Consider the following 17,140-nt stretch of genomic DNA (forward strand, 5'->3'; position numbering starts at 1 on the left):
CATCCAGAGCTGCCCGGAGAAGATGCTGCCCCTCAGTGAGATTTACAAGTTCATCATGGACCGGTTCCCCTACTACCGGGAGAACACGCAGCGGTGGCAGAACTCCCTGCGCCACAACCTGTCCTTCAACGACTGCTTCATCAAGATCCCCCGCAGACCCGACCAGCCCGGGAAGGGCAGCTTCTGGGCGCTGCACCCGAGCTGCGGCGACATGTTCGAGAACGGGAGTTTTCTGCGGCGCAGGAAGCGCTTTAAGGTGGGCGGCATGCAGGCCACGGACCCGCTGGCGCCCAGCAAACCGCACGACGCCGCGCACTACCTGCAGCAGCAGGCCAAGCTGCGGCTCAGCGCGCTGCACGCCGCCGCGCACCTCCCGCAGATGCCGGCCGGATACAACCTGAGCCCGGTGTCGCAGCCGTCCAGCTTCAAACACCCGTTCGCCATCGAGAACATCATCGCCAGAGAGTACAAGATGCCGGGCGGGCTGGCGGCCTTCTCCACCTCCGGGTACCCGCTGCACAACCAGCTGACCCCGGCCTGGCCGCACATGTACGGCTCCGGGATGATGGACACGGCGGCTCCCATCTCCATGGCCACCAGCGACTACTCGGCCTACGGGATGCCGCTCAAGTCGCTCTGCCACGGCGGACAGACGCTGCCCGCCATCCCGGTGCCCATCAAACCCACGCCCACCTCCATGGCGGGCCTGCCGGGGCTGCCCACGCACATCCCGGCCTTCCTCGCGAACTCTCCGCAGTCTCTGAGCCCCACGTCCCCGCAGACCGCCACCGGGCAGAGCAGCCCGGCCGCGCCCGGAGAGGCGCTGTCCTCCGCGGCCTCCGCGGCGCTGCAGTCCGCGGTGGCGGTGCACTGACGGACCCGACTCTTTTTCTAAAAACTCTTCAAAAAGAAAAACTTTGACTCCAAAGCGGCGGCTCGTCTCCAGGACGCAGAGCGCGCGCACGTGAGGATGCGCGTGAATTATTCGGATTTGTGTTGTTTTTTTGTGCTGAAAAGAAAAATAATGTTTCATCATCATGTAAAGAATCAGCAGGTTGACCTCTGACCTCCGCTCACACCTGCACCCGTCACACACACATCACACACACACACATCACACACACACACAACACACATCACACACACACACACACACATCTTCATCTGAACGAAACTAAAATCATTTTTTATTCCGGGTTTATTTTGTCCTCCACATTCCTTCACACTGACTCTTGGTTCCGGGTCAGCTGTGTGGTGACAGATGATCCGGGTCTTTGTGTTCGGAGCCTTTTCTTCTGCAGATTAATGACTTTAAGATTTCTCTCGCTTCACTTCGGAACCTCTGCTGGTTTTTCTTTTCTGCTCCCGAAACAAAAGTTAAAACCCCAAAAAAGGAAGTTCATTAATAAACGTGAAGAGGAAAATGTTCATAAACAACCAAATAATCCGTTTTGTCCCGTTTACACTGTTTTTTTTATAATAGCTGCACAGATGAGATGAGAGGAACTTAAATCTTATATTTATGTCAGAGGAGATATTGGACCATGAATGAAACGATCTGCTGTCTCTGACGCACTTTTTAAATATGAACTCTAGATGTTTTTTATTCTGAAGCCTGCTGGTTTCATTTAAAGTCTTTTTCCTTTAAAGAAAAAAAAGCTGTGCGATGACCTGCTGTGTGTGTTTGTCCTGCTGCATGCTCCTCCGTCTGAAAACCACAAGAACTCAGTGTTTGTAAAAAAGACAAAAAGAAAAAGGCTGAAGCATCAAGCATGAACATGACCAGCGGGTTTTTACTCCCCGCGCTCTGTCTGCTCATCCACATCCATTAAAAACCTTCCTGGGAAAAATACACAAAAAGAGGCCTGTTATTCACCTGCACACACACACACACACACACACACTCACACACACACACACACACACACACTCTCACACACACACACACACACACACACACACTCACATGTATTTTGAGGTCAGTCTGTTAAAATCTCTTGAATTTCCAGTTTTCAGTTTCTGCTTAAAAAACAATTTTCAGAAATTATTCAGAGTTTTTTAAAATGTGGAGAGAAAATCAAACGTGTGATGAAATATTGATCAGATGTGGAGAGAAATGAGGAAACGTTGATTTAAACAACAGATTTAATTTTTTTAAACGTGTATTCATGAATCATTTTCACTCTTTTCATCCCGTCAGGCGTCGCTCAGGCGACTCTGTGACGATGATGTTTAAATTAATTTATCTTCCAGCTGTTGGAGGATTTTCTCAACATGCAGAAACAAGTTATGAATCTAAATCCTGCAGCTGGAAAATCCCCAAAAACTGAGCAGATTTTCAGTGACAGTAAAATATTTGACATTAAATAATCAGTAAGTTTGTAAATCATGTGAACGTGTTTTAATCTGTTACAGCAGAAACATTTAACATAAAGAAACTTAATATCTGAACAAACATCAACATACAAACAATTTAAATATGAATTCTGTATTTCTGTGTTTTGCAGTGAGATTTTAACGCTTCATGATGACATCATTAATAAATGTTAAATTTATAGTTAATTAAATTTAGTTTATCGTTGTTTGACTTTCAAATGTTTTATAAAACATTTATTAAACATGTTTATTGTAAATTTGCAACTGTTGTTTATTAATGTTCCCTTTGTTTATTAAATAACTTATAACTCATTTCATTATGACAGTCGGATAACTTTAAAGTTTGATTTATTATAATTTTGCCATTTATTAACGATGTTATTGAATGTTGTCGGTCTTTGTCCGTCCTCAGGTGTGGAAAAGTTCGGCTCTGTGAACGTTTTGCACAAATTAAATGAAAAACTCTCAGAATAAATATTGAAGAAATATTAAATAAACATTTAAATCAACTGAACGACAGTCAAATATTAATTACATCATTAATAATCATCAGAATAATACAATTAGTGTTGCAACGGTACGAGAACCATATCGTGTCACTGTAAACCGTTTTATATTATTATTATTACTATTATTATCATTATTATTATCATTATTATTGTTGTTGTTATTATTATTGTTGTTGTTGTTATTGTTGTTATTGTCAGCTACAGTGACCCTGATGAGAATGAAAACTGAATTTCTTTCGTTGAACACTTTATTATAATCCACTGAATGTTTCCTCCTCACAGACATGAAACTATAAAAACCATAAACTGATATTTATCAGAACTTTGACCCGGCAGAGTTAAATTCTGTTTGTAATTAAACGTGACGGTAACCGTCTCAGACTGTGGTTCCTTCAAAACATCGCACTGCTGCGACTCTGAATATGATTGACAGTAAAACACTTGTATGTAACAACATGATTCATATTTGTATTTGAGGGATATTTTAAATGCAGTACTTTTACTTGTAACGCAGTACTTTCACAGTGTGGTATTAAGGTATTTGTTCTTTACTTGAGTATTTCCACTTACTGTATCCAACAGTCATACTGGAGTAAAAGTAAAGATAATGTATTTAAATATTACTCCCACCCATATGAAAAGTACTCCAGTAAAAGTCTTAAAGTATCTGATATTAAATGTACTTAAGTATCAAAAGTACAAGTAAAAGTAAATACATATATTTACACAAACAATTATTGGATCTGATATTCAGCATGTTTATGATCCGAATGTTTTTTGTTTGTTTTTTAATCTGATGTCGATAAATTAATTTTAAAATGTTCTAATCTGACTCTGATGCAGCAGGTAATCTGTAAAGTAACTAGTAACTTATAAAATAAGTGGAGTGGAAGTATAAAGAAGCAGAAAATGGAGTACCTCAAAATTGTACTTAATTACTGTACTTGAATAAAAGTACTGAGTTACATTCTATCTCTGGACATCTGTATGAATACTAAAACTAAAAGTTTAAATGGTAAAACACATAAAAACTTTATTATAAATAATAATAATAATAATAATAATAAATCAGTATTTTTATTTCTCTCATAATTCTGATTATGTTAATTATTCCCCGTCTTGCTCTCTGATTGGCTGCAGTGTCACCAATCACAAAGCTTTGGCAGGATGACGGACAGGCTGTAAAATTTAAAGTCTGGTCTTCAAATACTCAGATAAAGTACAAGTACCTCAAAACTGGAACTACAGTACTTGAGTAAAAGTACTGAGTTACTTTCCAGCACTGTGACGGCAGAATGAAGAGCAGATCTGATTCTCATGAATGATTCACACAGCGTCTGTAAAACAGACAGTTCGTTCGACTGTAGATGTCTGTAGGTTACTGACGGCGACCTTTGACCTCCGTCCCCTCACAGTTAAAGGTTAAAGGAGGTAAACTCGACTCTCGGACGTCAGCGCGTCTCTGATAGCGTCAGATTTCTCTGCTGGCGCGTCGGCTCTGTTTAATCGACTCTCGGCTGCAGTTTCTCTAAACGCTGAAAGAGGACAGACGGCTCCTCTGGAGGGAGAAAAGCTCGTCTGAAGAGCTTTTTCTTCTGCCGAGTGACGGAGGTCTGGTGTGTAAACACTGGCCGGTTTGTGGAGAGCGCTGAATTAGCAGCAGGCAGCGTCTGGGCGGCCGTAAGGGATTAGCCAGTTAACACTTCCCTGGTGCCAAACACAATTGTGCGCCGTCAGTGTGTATAGGTCTTTGAGTGTGTTGCCGAGAGACGGCGACTGTTACCGTAAAAATGTCAGTTTCTGAACGCCCCCCACCTCCACCTCCACCCCTCCCTCCTGAGGTTTGTGACCACACACAAGTAAAACAAATGACATTTAAAGAGGAAAACTGTCGCCTGCTGTTGTTGACATTCCTGCTCAGAGAGGACGAAGAAAACGTCGAAGATTCTCCAGCAGAAGAAACATTTCTACATTTACTGAGGTTTAAAGAAACCACAGCCAATACACTGAAGTGTGACAGTAAAGAGGATGAGGAGGAGTTAAAACAAGAGGTGAAGGAGTTGATGGAGGCTGAGGAGAGGGAGGAGGAGGAGGACGAGGAGCAGGAGGAGGAGCAGGAGGAGGAGCAGGAGGAGCAGCAGGAGGAGGAGGAGGAGCAGGAGGAGCAGGAGGAGGAGGAGGAGGAGCAGGAGGAGGAGAAGAAAGCCTCCTGCAGCTGAGATTCACAATAAAGTCATAATCCTCCATTTTAATTCTTTTTCTTTCTGCAAAAACATTCAGTGCATTTACTTTCAGTCCTGTGTAGTGGTTGTTCTTGTGAGTGGCGGGGTCCGCCATCCCTGCACTGGCTTCAAATTCAAATACGTCAATAATAATCTGCTTCACTGTAACATTATTCAAGTCTAAAGTGAGAGGCTGTCATAAAACCCTTTAAAGCTCTTTATTAAAAACCTTCACTCGACTTAAATCTGAAAGAAATTATTTTATATAGAGCATTTAGAGACACCATTAAAGGAACAGTTCACCCAAAAATGTCTTCAGGTAAAGTCAGGCTCAGTCATCATCTCCTCCTAAACAGCTGAAGCAGCTGGAGATGATTTAAACATCAGATGTCTCCATACAGCTCGTCTGCTGTGATCACAGAGATCAACCTGATCTGAGGAGACCAGATTTACACCCTCGACCTGCCGTCGAGCTCGTTCACACACTTCAGACGGGGTGCATGCTAACATGTTAGCTCAGCAGCTACAGTGAGATTGTTTGCTAAATAACATCTTTTAAAGTTTCGGGGCTTCTGGAGCCTCAGTTTGACGTTTCTTCAGTCTGGACGTCGATGTTTCACTTTTAAAGGGGATATTTTATGAGAAATGTGTAAAAAAAGGTTTAGACGTGAACTAATACCTTGTATTCTCTCTTTCTTCTTGGATACTGCAGATATCTTACAGGTTAAAGATCAACACGATGATTCATTTGGAGTCACCTGATCCAGTCTTCTCTCTCTCTTGTAGCTCTGTTTTTGGTCTCCACCAGTCCTGAGGGACATATCTGTCTCTTTAGATGCTAAACGCTCCACTACGTGCGTTTTTACAGCTTTTTCTCTGAAAACGACCCAGAACAGTAAAATTATGTGCGAACAGATAAACAATGAGCTGAAACTCACTATAAAGCTCCATAAAGCCGAGACGAGCTGCACACTCAGGTGATGATTCTCCACCTGAGACACCAACACACTGACGTTTCTCATATAAAATATATAAAAAGATGCTTTAAACACTGCGGAGTACTTTTCTTTAACCTTGAGCTTTCTGCACGGAAACATTTAAAAAGCAGCTGTGAAGCTTCGTAACGTCAACAACACGCCGTGATGTCACATTTTAGTTTCAGTCGAGCGAATCTGGACACGATTCAGGTCTGAATATCACAAACACAATTAGAGTTAAATATCAGCTGGATGTGCGGCGGCGGCGGCGGCCCTCTCACTCGCTGTACGTTGGGCTGTAATTAATCACGAGTCCCTCGCTGCTGTTTGTGTTGGTTAATTAAAGACCTGAGGGAGAGGCGTGACAGCGAGGTGTCCCCGCATCTCCAACAAAACACTAATTAACAAACAGCTTCTGCAGCGAACAGGCGGCCCTGTGGAGAGAGATCAGACTGAGGAGGAGAACGACACGACGCAGAGAAGAAGAACACGAGAACAGCGATGATGATGACACGGCGGCGCACAGAGCGTCCCGCCCCCGCCCCCGCCCCCGCCCCCGCCAGCCACACGCCAACATGGCTTATTTACACTGACGGATGACTTCATGATGATGAAACGCAGTGAAAGATTTTCACCGTCGTCAATAAGACATGAAGAGTCAGAGCAGGAGGTGAGACTGAAGAGGACAGGAAGTGTCTTCAGAGTAATAATACATCTCAGGGAGCCTTTTAGCCTCTTTTAGCTCCTAGTTTTGTTTTTGCAGCACACTTCCTGTCTGATGAAGCCGCTGCTGCAGACAGACAGAGATCCTGCAGAGAAGACCAAAACACAGGAGAGAAAGAAGAAGAAACAAGAGGCGTGATGTGAAACACAGCAGTGAGGGAGTCGAGTGTGACGCGTCACGTGCACGTCAGTCAGCACTTTCTCAACAATAATGACGTCAAAACAAGAAAAACACCTTCATCCACCGTCTCTGTTGAGTGTCGGTTGGTCTCGTCTGCTGCTTGGAGGGTGAAGAGCTGCAGGTCGTCTCTGATTTACAGACGAGTTCAGTTACTGTTGTTCTGCTTTGAGTTAGCTGCTAACTGCTGCTAGCTCATCAGCAGGTGAAGCATCAAACAGACGCTGACTCAGCTCTGGTTCCTCCTTCACTGCCGGTGAAGAAATACAAATGAGACAGGAACAATTAATTCAGACTTTCTCATCAGAATGAAGAAATATTGTCTGATGTGTAACCTCAGCTGTGGTCCAGTTTTTATAGTCCACCACACGAGACCAATCACAGGTCTAACGCCTCGTTATATTTCTGCTTTTATTTGATTTATTTGTTGGTTTACAGACGACGTTTTCAGTTTCATCCTCTTCTTGTTAAACTCACCCTGTAGGACACACGTCTGTTCAGAGTCGTGATGAGGTCACCACAGTGAAAACTCAGCTCTGGAGGTCGGACTTCTGTATTTTGGTCGACGTTAAGACAAAGCAGCTGATAACATTTCTCTTTGCTCCTCATCACAGTGAAAAACAGAAGAACACGTGTTGTTCTGGATATTGTGTTTGTGTCGTGATGTCTGAGAATCAGTCACCTGTTGGACAGAAGCTCCAGCTCAGATCTGAGTTACCTGTTGAGGTGAAACTCCTGGTCCAGGTCCTGGTCCTGGTCTGTCCTCAGGTGTTGATTGACCCCTCGGTGTCCTGATGTGGAAGCTGGTTTTCCTGTTAAAACTGCTCCAACCCTCCTCGGGGCCGATGTGGCCTTTCCCCATCTGCAGGATCCCTCCAGCTCCGGTCCTTCTTTCAGTAAATGTTTCTTCCTCCCAACAATAATCTACGACACCTCATCAATCTGCACGTGTTTTCCCTGAAAGCGCCGGGCTGGTTTTTGGCGCCTCGGCCTCTCGCCGCGGCTTTGAAGTGTCGTTGTTAGGTGTTAGTTTATGGTCGACTGCTGCAGATAAGATTCCTGAATGGGCCGTAAATTAAAGTCGTCGCACACGAAAAAAAAAACAAAGCTGGAGGCGAAAATACACAGAGGTCGTTAAAGCTGACAGTCTGTTATCACCTGACACATTCTCCAAATACAAGAGCAGCTTTTAACAGCCAAACAACAACTGTAACTGCTGCAGGAAGAGCTGCAGGCGCTCAGCACAGGGGGCTGATGGGAAATATAACGCCGGCCAGGCAGAAACTTTTAAATTCATTTATCAGCAATCAGATTTTTAAAAGAAACACACTGGATCATCCAAAAAACACCGAATATCAGATCCAATATGTTTCTGTGAACATGTGAAGCTCGGATTCACTTTGACTTTTGATACTTAAATACATTTAACATCAGATACTTTTACTCGAGTACTCTTCACACGGGGGACTTTCACTTTACCAAAGTAATATTATATTATCTTTACTTTTACTCAACTTTGACTAGAAACTAGAACGGCACTCAGTAGAGCGCATACCTCCGCCAAGGCCCAACAGTCGCCTTTAATTCAACCGAGCCTAAACCAAATAGATTTAAGTCTGCTGGATCAGGACTTTTGTTTGGACCCACTTAAAATGTTCTCACTCACAGCCACCTCATCAACATCCATTCATTTCTCCCCGGGAGAAAAAAATCTTGGATCCATCAGTTGATCTGAAAGGTGACCGGGTCTATTCTGGGCTGAGACTCATCCTCAGTCCAAGTTTAGTGGAAATCTGTTCAGTTGTTTTTGTGAAATCCTGACGAACCAACCAACGGACAAACGGACCAGCCAACCAAACAGAACCTTCTTCTGAGACGTAACTAAACCTCTCAGATAAATGTAGTGAAGTAAAAGTAAGGAAGCTTCTCAGGAACCTCACGTGTTCTTACAGTTCCTGAGTAAACGTTCTTAGTTTCACTGCACGGCTGCAGAATACGAACATTCAGACATCAGTAATCACACGGAACCAGAATCATTTCATTCAAACGTTGTTGGCTTTATTTTTTACATTTATCTGTAAAACATCACTTTAAGTTCACAGCCTCCATCTTCCTCCACCTGCTCACATTGATCCTGAGCTCACTTCTTAATACCGTATTCACTACATCAGTATGGTGTTGTCATGGAGACCAGCTCGTCCTGACGGATTGACTTCAGTCAGCGACTCGTCGTAACTCATCGTGTACCTGCAGCTCTGTGATCCGCTGCCGTGTCTCTGAGAGTTCAGCAGTTCACCCTGACAGTTTACGGCGGCGTTGAAAACCACCTGACGGCTGCAGGGAGCGACAGCCGAGCCCTCCCCCCTCCTCCCCCCTCCTCCCCTCTCCTCCCCTCTCCTCCCCCTCCTCATCATACACAGGTGCGTTATGGGAGGGCGGAGCCGCCTGCCACGAAGTATTTAGAGGGCAGTGGGAGGGTGGAGGAGGGGGAGGAGGGGGAGGAGGGGGGTTAGTTAGTGGGCGTGTGAAAAGAAAACGACTCTAATTCATTGGTAATAAAAGCCCCCCACCTCCTCCTCCACCTCCTCCTCCTCCTCCTCCTCCTCCTCCTCCTCCTCCTCCTCCTCCTCCTGTTCCCAGGCAGTGCTGTGCTCAGCAGCTTCACTCCCCTCCTCCTCCACCCCACCTCCCCCTCCACCCACGACTAATTGTCAGACATGCGGGGGAGGAAGCTGCCGCTGTGCCAGCAGTCTGCGACCACCACAGCTAATAAGCATCATAATAAACAAACTAATAACCAGCGAGGTCACCGACGAGGCCCGGCGAGGAGGAGCGCTCCGATCAACAACACAACACAACACAAGTTAAAGGTTAAAGTTTCTTTGTGTTTGAATGAAGACGTTTTCTCCCAGCTGACTGCTTCTGACTCCACCTGCAGCTGGACGACTGAGGAGACGTCTCTGACTCCTGGACCTTCAGCACCAGATCCTTTTTCCTTCCTCTTCTGCTCGTCTCCACGTTCACCAACAGCTGCACCTCCAGTCATCAGTGTGTGAAGCTCCTGAAGTTCACGGATCAGACCGCCCTCACTGGACTCGTCTCAGGTGGGAGACTGACCATCTGGAGCTCGTGGTTGTGGACTGGAGGAGTCCAGCTCCACCCGTCCCCACCTTCCTGTGTGACAAGCCGGTCAACACCGTGGACCTCGACATCGTCTCCAAAGACAGCCCAGCAGAGGATGAACTTCCTGCAGCAGCTGAAGAAGTGATGGTGCACTTCTCCACCACCATCTCACTTCCTCCATCACCTTCTGCTGCCATGGATACAAGCAGACTGTATCATCCGCTCCTGGGTGTCAGCTGCGACCCGTCCAGCACCTTCACTCCTGAAGGATCTGCAGCTGGACTCTGAAACTCTCCTCCACCCTCCTCAGAGTTGTAAAGTGGAAACGGGTAACTTTCCCCTCCGAGTGTTTCCAAGTGGTATTCATGTCGGCGCTGTCACAATAACAACTGGATCATTTCAGTCACGACACCAACAACACCAGAACAAAACCAGAACAAAACCTGAGCTTATTCATTTATTTAATCTTTAATGGAGACGTGCAAACAGCCGGGAGTCTGTCAGGCTGCTGGTGTGACTGGATCACCTGTCAGCAGACAGACAGCACAGTGCAAACACTCTTTAAATAAATGCTTTAAACTTTTGCACCTGAAAAAAACTGTGCAGCTGTTTCATTAAGTCAGTTTTTATTTTTACTCTTTTTATAATATTTTCACTTATTGTCAGTTTTCTAGTTTCTGACCCTCTCTGGTTCTGTGTCTGTGTCTTGTCATGCATGTTGTGGAGCTCATGTAAAGATCGACTTCACAATAAACCCGAGCGTTTGTTTAGTTTGTATTTCAGGTTAATAACTCAAACTGTCTGCAGCTCGTCACTGCAAGTCGATAAATCCAGCACGTAATCTTTACCTTACAGATGAACAGGTCACTTCTCACTAAGTTATTAAGTAATTGTGAATTTTTGCTGAGATAATATTTTGTGAATCAGCAGCTTATAAACTTAATTAATTCAGGTTCTTGTCAAGCTTTACAAACTTTGCAGCCTTTAGCCTGATAAATTAAATGAACTGACAACACTCCTGCAAACCTGCAGCAGGAACCAAGAGGCCCGGTTACAAGATTCTTATTGACCAGAACTGAGAAGTGAGAGGAGACAACTTAAAGGTAAAACCATGTGTGTTGACCCATTCACACACACACACACACACACACGCAGGGGAAAGCCTCGTTATTTGGGTCACACATGAAATCAAACAGATTCACCTCTAGCTGAGACGGATGATTTATTCAGACGCTGGCAGCCGGTCGGCACAGCGACAGATTGTGTTCTTGGTGATCTGCCTGACAGCGCCGAAGGGAAACCGAGAGACGAGTCTCAGCAGAGACGCAGACAGACTTTAGCCTAGCTTAGCTGAGAGACTGGAAGCCCGGGGAAGGCTAAGTCCTGACAATGCTGCATTTCTGTTTCTATCTGTGCTTAAAAAACGAGACGGGCTGTAAATCACGACGGCTTTGGAGTCGTTGAAAGGTGGATTTTTTCTGTTTTGATGGCGTTTCCCCCTGCTTCCGGTCTTTATGCTAAGCTACGCTAAACATGTCCTGGACCTGATGAACTTTATGTTGTGGATTTCACAAAATGGCAGAATGTTCCTTTAACTGTGAATCAATTTACAGAAACAAACACAAACCATGAACAGCTGATTCAGATCGGCCAGAAATTCAAATTTAAAGGGTTGAGTTCAGGTTAGCAAACATTTCCGTTTAGCTCCTGAAGCTATCAGGCTAACTTTGGGTGCTTCAGGTTTTGCTCACAACTCAGTTTCTCAGCAAACAGATGAACCGACTCCAGCCGTCTGCGGTCCACCGGGTCAACGATACCTCCATCCTGACGTTAGTGCATCAAACATGAGATGAACTGGATGAACGCTTTGAAATAACAGGATGAAAAAAGACAATTCAATTGTTTGTTCGCAGGAGATTTCTACCCGAAGCAGGGTTGCCAGGTCTGTGTGACAAAAACCAGAATTTAAAAGATTGTCAAATCACAAACACAGTTTTTAAAGACCAATCATTGGTAAATGTACCGTGATCTCTCTCTTTACACTGTAAACTGTTGTGTGCGAGCATCAAGAGCAGATTTCCCTGAATATTTATTTTACCTTACGTCAGCAGGTAGAGCACCTCATCACAGATAAAATGTAGCTTTGTAAACCAAAACACCGACACATGAACAAACCTTAGTAAGTCTTTCACCTCCTCCTCCTCCCTGCTGAGCAAACATCAGTGTATGTTCTTACTTCATAAACATTAACTGTAGTTATAACAAGTGAAACATCTCAGTGTGTGTGAGTCACATCCTCACAGCAGGTACGTGTGTAAACAGGCTCTGTACTGATTGTTGACATTTTTCTTAATGCAACTGATAAACCTGTTAATTAGCAACTTTTTAATATTATATACAATAAGTCACACATATGTGTTAATGTATATTTACTGGGTTAAAATCATTTCAGCTTACCTGTTTGGCTTTCAGCAGGTTAAACACCTGAGAGTAAATAAAAATAGGGAAAAAGAAAAACTTCTTTCTCCGGACGTCGGGGCCGATGTTTGTTCCAGTGGTTAATAGCTCGCTAGCTAGTTGTTAACTTGTTTGCTTCACTAACTAGCAGTGATGGTGTCGAGTAGTCACAAGTCACCCAAACGTTATTGTAGACAAACATTGTGACACATTAGTAACACTTTAGTTCACGTTAGCGAACATTTCAGTTTGGTTCACAGCTAAAGTTTCATTTTAGCAGCAAAATGGGGAATTTTGAGAATTTTAATATTTACAATATTAAAACTGTCTCCATCATGAATAAACCAGCTGTTCTCAGAGGAAAATAAGGTCCCAGAACACTTTGAAGCTAGAAAGGTGGCAGGGTCCGCCACATATCAACCATCATGTTGTCCTTCAGCTCAGTTTGTTTATTCAGTTTATTCAGTCATGAAACAAAGACAGTTTGATTATTTAGTTTGTTTATCAGCCAATGAGGATCTTTGTCTGCTCATTAACATTTCTTCACCAGGACTACAGACTGCTCCTTTAACAGACAGGTTGGTGTCTCACCTGTCACCTCTCACCTGTCATCACATCTCATCAGTGAAAACTTAGCGTGAGTTTGTAACTGAGATTTGGAGATTGAAGGAAAATGTCTGACTGACGTTGATTTAATCTCCTGAGCTGCTGTAGCTGCTGGCAGCACGTCGGACTCCTGCTGTGACGCCTCCAACAGAAAACTAATTTGAAGTCATGAAACATCGTCCAATCAAATTACAGTGAGACACATCGGTCGGTCACGCCAGCGACGGAGCCAATCAGAAGCCTCGTTGTTGACTTTGAAGTGCGACTGAGCAGCTTTGATGTTAGTTTCTCCGGCAGCAGCGTTAACACCCCGAGAGCAGCGCGGGTCAACCGGTCCAAGTTCCCTCGCAGGTGAACCATCAATCAGAAGCTGCCTGACAGAGCTGCTCCTGCTTCAGGTGAGCAGCCTCCAAAATCTGCTTTTTCCAGCTGCTTTGACCTGATCAGCAGGTTTCAGAGGGTTTCATTCATCTGAGGTTTTGGAGAAATTTCTGAACTGATCCCTGAGTCTTAGATTTAAAAGATCAAAAGTTGAGACGAACAGTTGGATCGACTGAAGAAGGCTCAGTGACGCCTCCACACCTGGAGCTCTGGTGCTGCTGGGGCTGCTGGAGCTGCTGGGGCTGCTGGGGCTGCTGGGGCTGCTGGAGCTGCTGGGGCTCTGGTGCTGCTGGTGCTGCTGGTGCTCTGTGTTTTGATGGAGGCTGGCGTGTTGTAAATTTGGCCCAGCAACCACAAGTCAGCGTCCAGGAGCAGGCATGCGCCATCAAAGCTCCGGCCTTTTCCCCTTCTTTCTTTCTTTACTTTCTTTTTGTCTCTTTTTTTTTTTTTTTTACGACCCGCTGTCCTGCACCTGCAGCCTTTTTATCAGGCGAGGAGGACGATCCCAGGCCGCACACATTCACATTCACATGTACAAGGAGAAGATTAGGCCCAATTCAGCCTCCTTTCTTTCTGCTGAGCCTGAAAGACACGATGAGGGGAGGGAGCGGAGAACAAGTGAAAGGACTCCTCTGGTGGTTTCTGCTCCTGAGGGGTGAAAGGCAGCGCCGGGAGAGAAAAGAAAGAAGGGAGGGGACGAACAGAGGCCATTGTGTTCCTCTGAAGTGCTAATTCACAACTGATTCTTCTTAATGCACTCGTGAGACTCTTTTAATTGTCTCAGTTTGCATTCAGACGCTGCCTTTGTAGCTTTTTAATCACTTTTCTAAAGTGTAATTGAAGCGAGGCCTGTTCAAACACTTGAACATCTCTAACCTGCTCTGGTTTCATGTTGTAACGCCGACAGTCTGCTGCCTGCTGACCAGAGGCACTCTGTGTCTCAGCGATGTGTTTACTGACATCAGAAATCAGTCCTGACCCGCCTGAAATTCTTGGAGAGACACATGACACCACGAGACGCTGGTTTCCTCCTGGATTAGTATTGCTTCACACGTTCAGCAGAAGTTTTATAACTTTTAATATACATACAGGAACACGTGTCCATGAATACATGTGAAACAACAAACACACAGTCTAACACGAGCAGGACGGACTGGTGTGTCTCAGCAGACCAGATGTGTGCGAGTGTGAATGAATAAACTGCAGACGACAACGAATCTCCCTGAGCTGAGACTTTAATCTGCTGCAGCTCGAAGCTGAACGCAACATTTATCAGCCCGATCAGAGTTCATCAGAGTCACAGCGCGACACGAGTGAGCAGCAACGCCTCGTGTGTTTGCTGCGCTGCTTGTTGTGTTGTACCGAGGAAACCTGCTGAGTGACGTGTTTTCAGAATAAAGCCTTTATCTCCTTTATCGTGTCAAAATAATGTAACTGAACTCACTCATCAAAGCTTTATCACATGAAGAGTGCACTTTAGTGTTTCTCCCTCAGGTCACAGTGACGTGGATGGACGTATATCTCAGGATCTTTTGCACATGTATATGCACACAGAGCCATCTAATATATATTATATCCATTCTATTTATCTTATTTATTCAATTTTTTACAACATTTCTACTCTTGTGCTGCTGTGTCAGACTGAATTTACCCAACAGGGGATCAATAAAGTAATATACTAATGTATAATGTGAGATAAGATAAGATGTACCTGCAGGATAAATTACATTTTTCTGTCTCACACTGTTGAATTTTAGTTGTATTTGTTTCATAATTCTCCTGACAATAAACGAACATATACTACATATAAAAACATGATGTTCAGTTTATTATATTGGCTTCTTCTCACCTGATCTGTTTGTTACAATATAAAATTATATTTATAGTTTCAAGTTCTTTGTTGTCATCAGCACAGCGATCCATAAAAACAGGTGAGACCTGTGTGACCTGTGTACTGATACGATTCAGTTTGAAGCCTTTATCTTATTAAAATATTTTTGCAAAATAAATTCATAACACGTAGTGTCCTTTACTCGTCAGATCAGTCGACTTCAGGTCAGCTGATTATTCACTTTAGCAGCTAAATCTTCACAATTCTCAGACAGTTGACTCACAGTTCAGTTGTCTAACAGTGTTTCACCTTCAGACAGAGAAGTTTACGTGACCTTTGCTCTTCAGGTTATTTGACTTCATGCTCACTAATTCTTCACTTCAGCAGCTAATTGTGAAGGCAAAGACATGAAACGGACAACATCTTTGTGTGTGACTCAAGTTAAGACGGCTGAACGGACGGCCTGCAGAAGTGTCTGACTCTTCCACTCATAGTTAAACAATTATTATCACTTTTCTTCAGCGTTTTAAATGTGAGCGGTCGTTCAGTGCGTCAGGGAGGACGTGTAATCGTTGGGAGATGGTCTCATGGCCTCTCAGCCTTCATCTGGTCTGCAGCTTTTTTTCTCTCCACACTTTTCACAGTTGAAATCAGTAAAACTAACAGTGCACTTCCAGCCGTATTTGCTCACAGCCATTCAGCTCCACACAAAGCGCGGTTCAATCACTTTTTTCCACAAGTGGGACTCACGTTTTGTTTCGACAAAATAAACTACCGGAGCCGTCTTTTTCTTTCTTTCAGCCTCCTCGCAGCTTTTATTTCACGGCTGCCCCGAGTCTCAATGAGGGTGTCAGCGCTGAAGAATGCCTCGGCCCTCCTCCTCCTCCCGCCCCGCTCGCCGGGATTCAGCCGCCGTCCAGCCGGCTGACAGTTTCCCCACCACATCGCCTGGCGACTGAAGGGACCACACACACACACGCTCCACGTCCTCCCTGCCAGGGTAATTCTTCTTCTTGGCTTTTTTGGAGGCTGAGACTGTTTGCAGCCACAGGTCTTTTCTCTCTGGCACTTTCTACCCTCGAGGACTTCCAAACAAATTTCAAGCATGAGTGTAAAAGCTGTCGAGTGTTATGAGACAATGAAAATGTGCCCTTTTTGTGTTGCAGGTCAGAACTACACAACACTCATATCTGCAGCAGAGGAGACCACAGCTCAGTGAGTGTTGATGTTCATGCACCGTCCATCAGGACCTTCTGTTTGTCAGTTCAGCTCCTGATACCTCAAAATGCGACACTGACGGATTAATACAGACTTTATGTTCACTGTTATTGTTTGCAGTTCAGTTTTAAACATTTATTTTATAATGCACATTTTAGTTTAGAGCTGTGTGGAGCTCAGAGTCAGTGAACATTAACACATATTCAGTTGATTATAGAGTATTGACAGATTTATCTCTAATCAACTAAACTACATTTTAAAATGAGGGTCATTCTCTGGAAACGTCCGTGTTTATGTCCCTAAACTTTACAGAAAAATGACACCTGAGAAACACCTGAGACTTCAATGTTTTTCATACTTTATAATAATACAGCAGGTTATTTGAACAATTACTGCCTCTGGGGCCATAAATCTGTCAGTATTAGTTTTTTAATCAGTTGTCTAACTCCACTTTGAGTTCAAAACCATGTTTTTCTACCATTTAAGGTGCAGTCATGTTTACACGACTAACAAATATCTGACAGAAATTACATAAAAAA

General features: G+C 44.2%; 1 protein-coding gene across 1 annotated transcript in view; it reads left to right on the forward strand.

Annotated features, from left to right (window-relative positions):
• LOC140995088 (forkhead box protein B1-like) overlaps positions 1 to 874 on the forward strand; it is a 948-nt gene extending 74 nt beyond the window's left edge. The window contains exon 1 of the mRNA XM_073465008.1: positions 1 to 874. This exon is cut by the window's left edge and continues 74 nt beyond it. Within this exon, the coding sequence (XP_073321109.1) occupies positions 1 to 874 (874 nt within the window).
• The last annotated feature ends 16,266 nt before the right edge of the window (positions 875 to 17,140 follow it).

The sequence above is a fragment of the Pagrus major genome, chromosome 4, assembly GCF_040436345.1.
Source record: "Pagrus major chromosome 4, Pma_NU_1.0".
NCBI classification, from domain to species: Eukaryota; Metazoa; Chordata; class Actinopteri; order Spariformes; family Sparidae; genus Pagrus; species Pagrus major.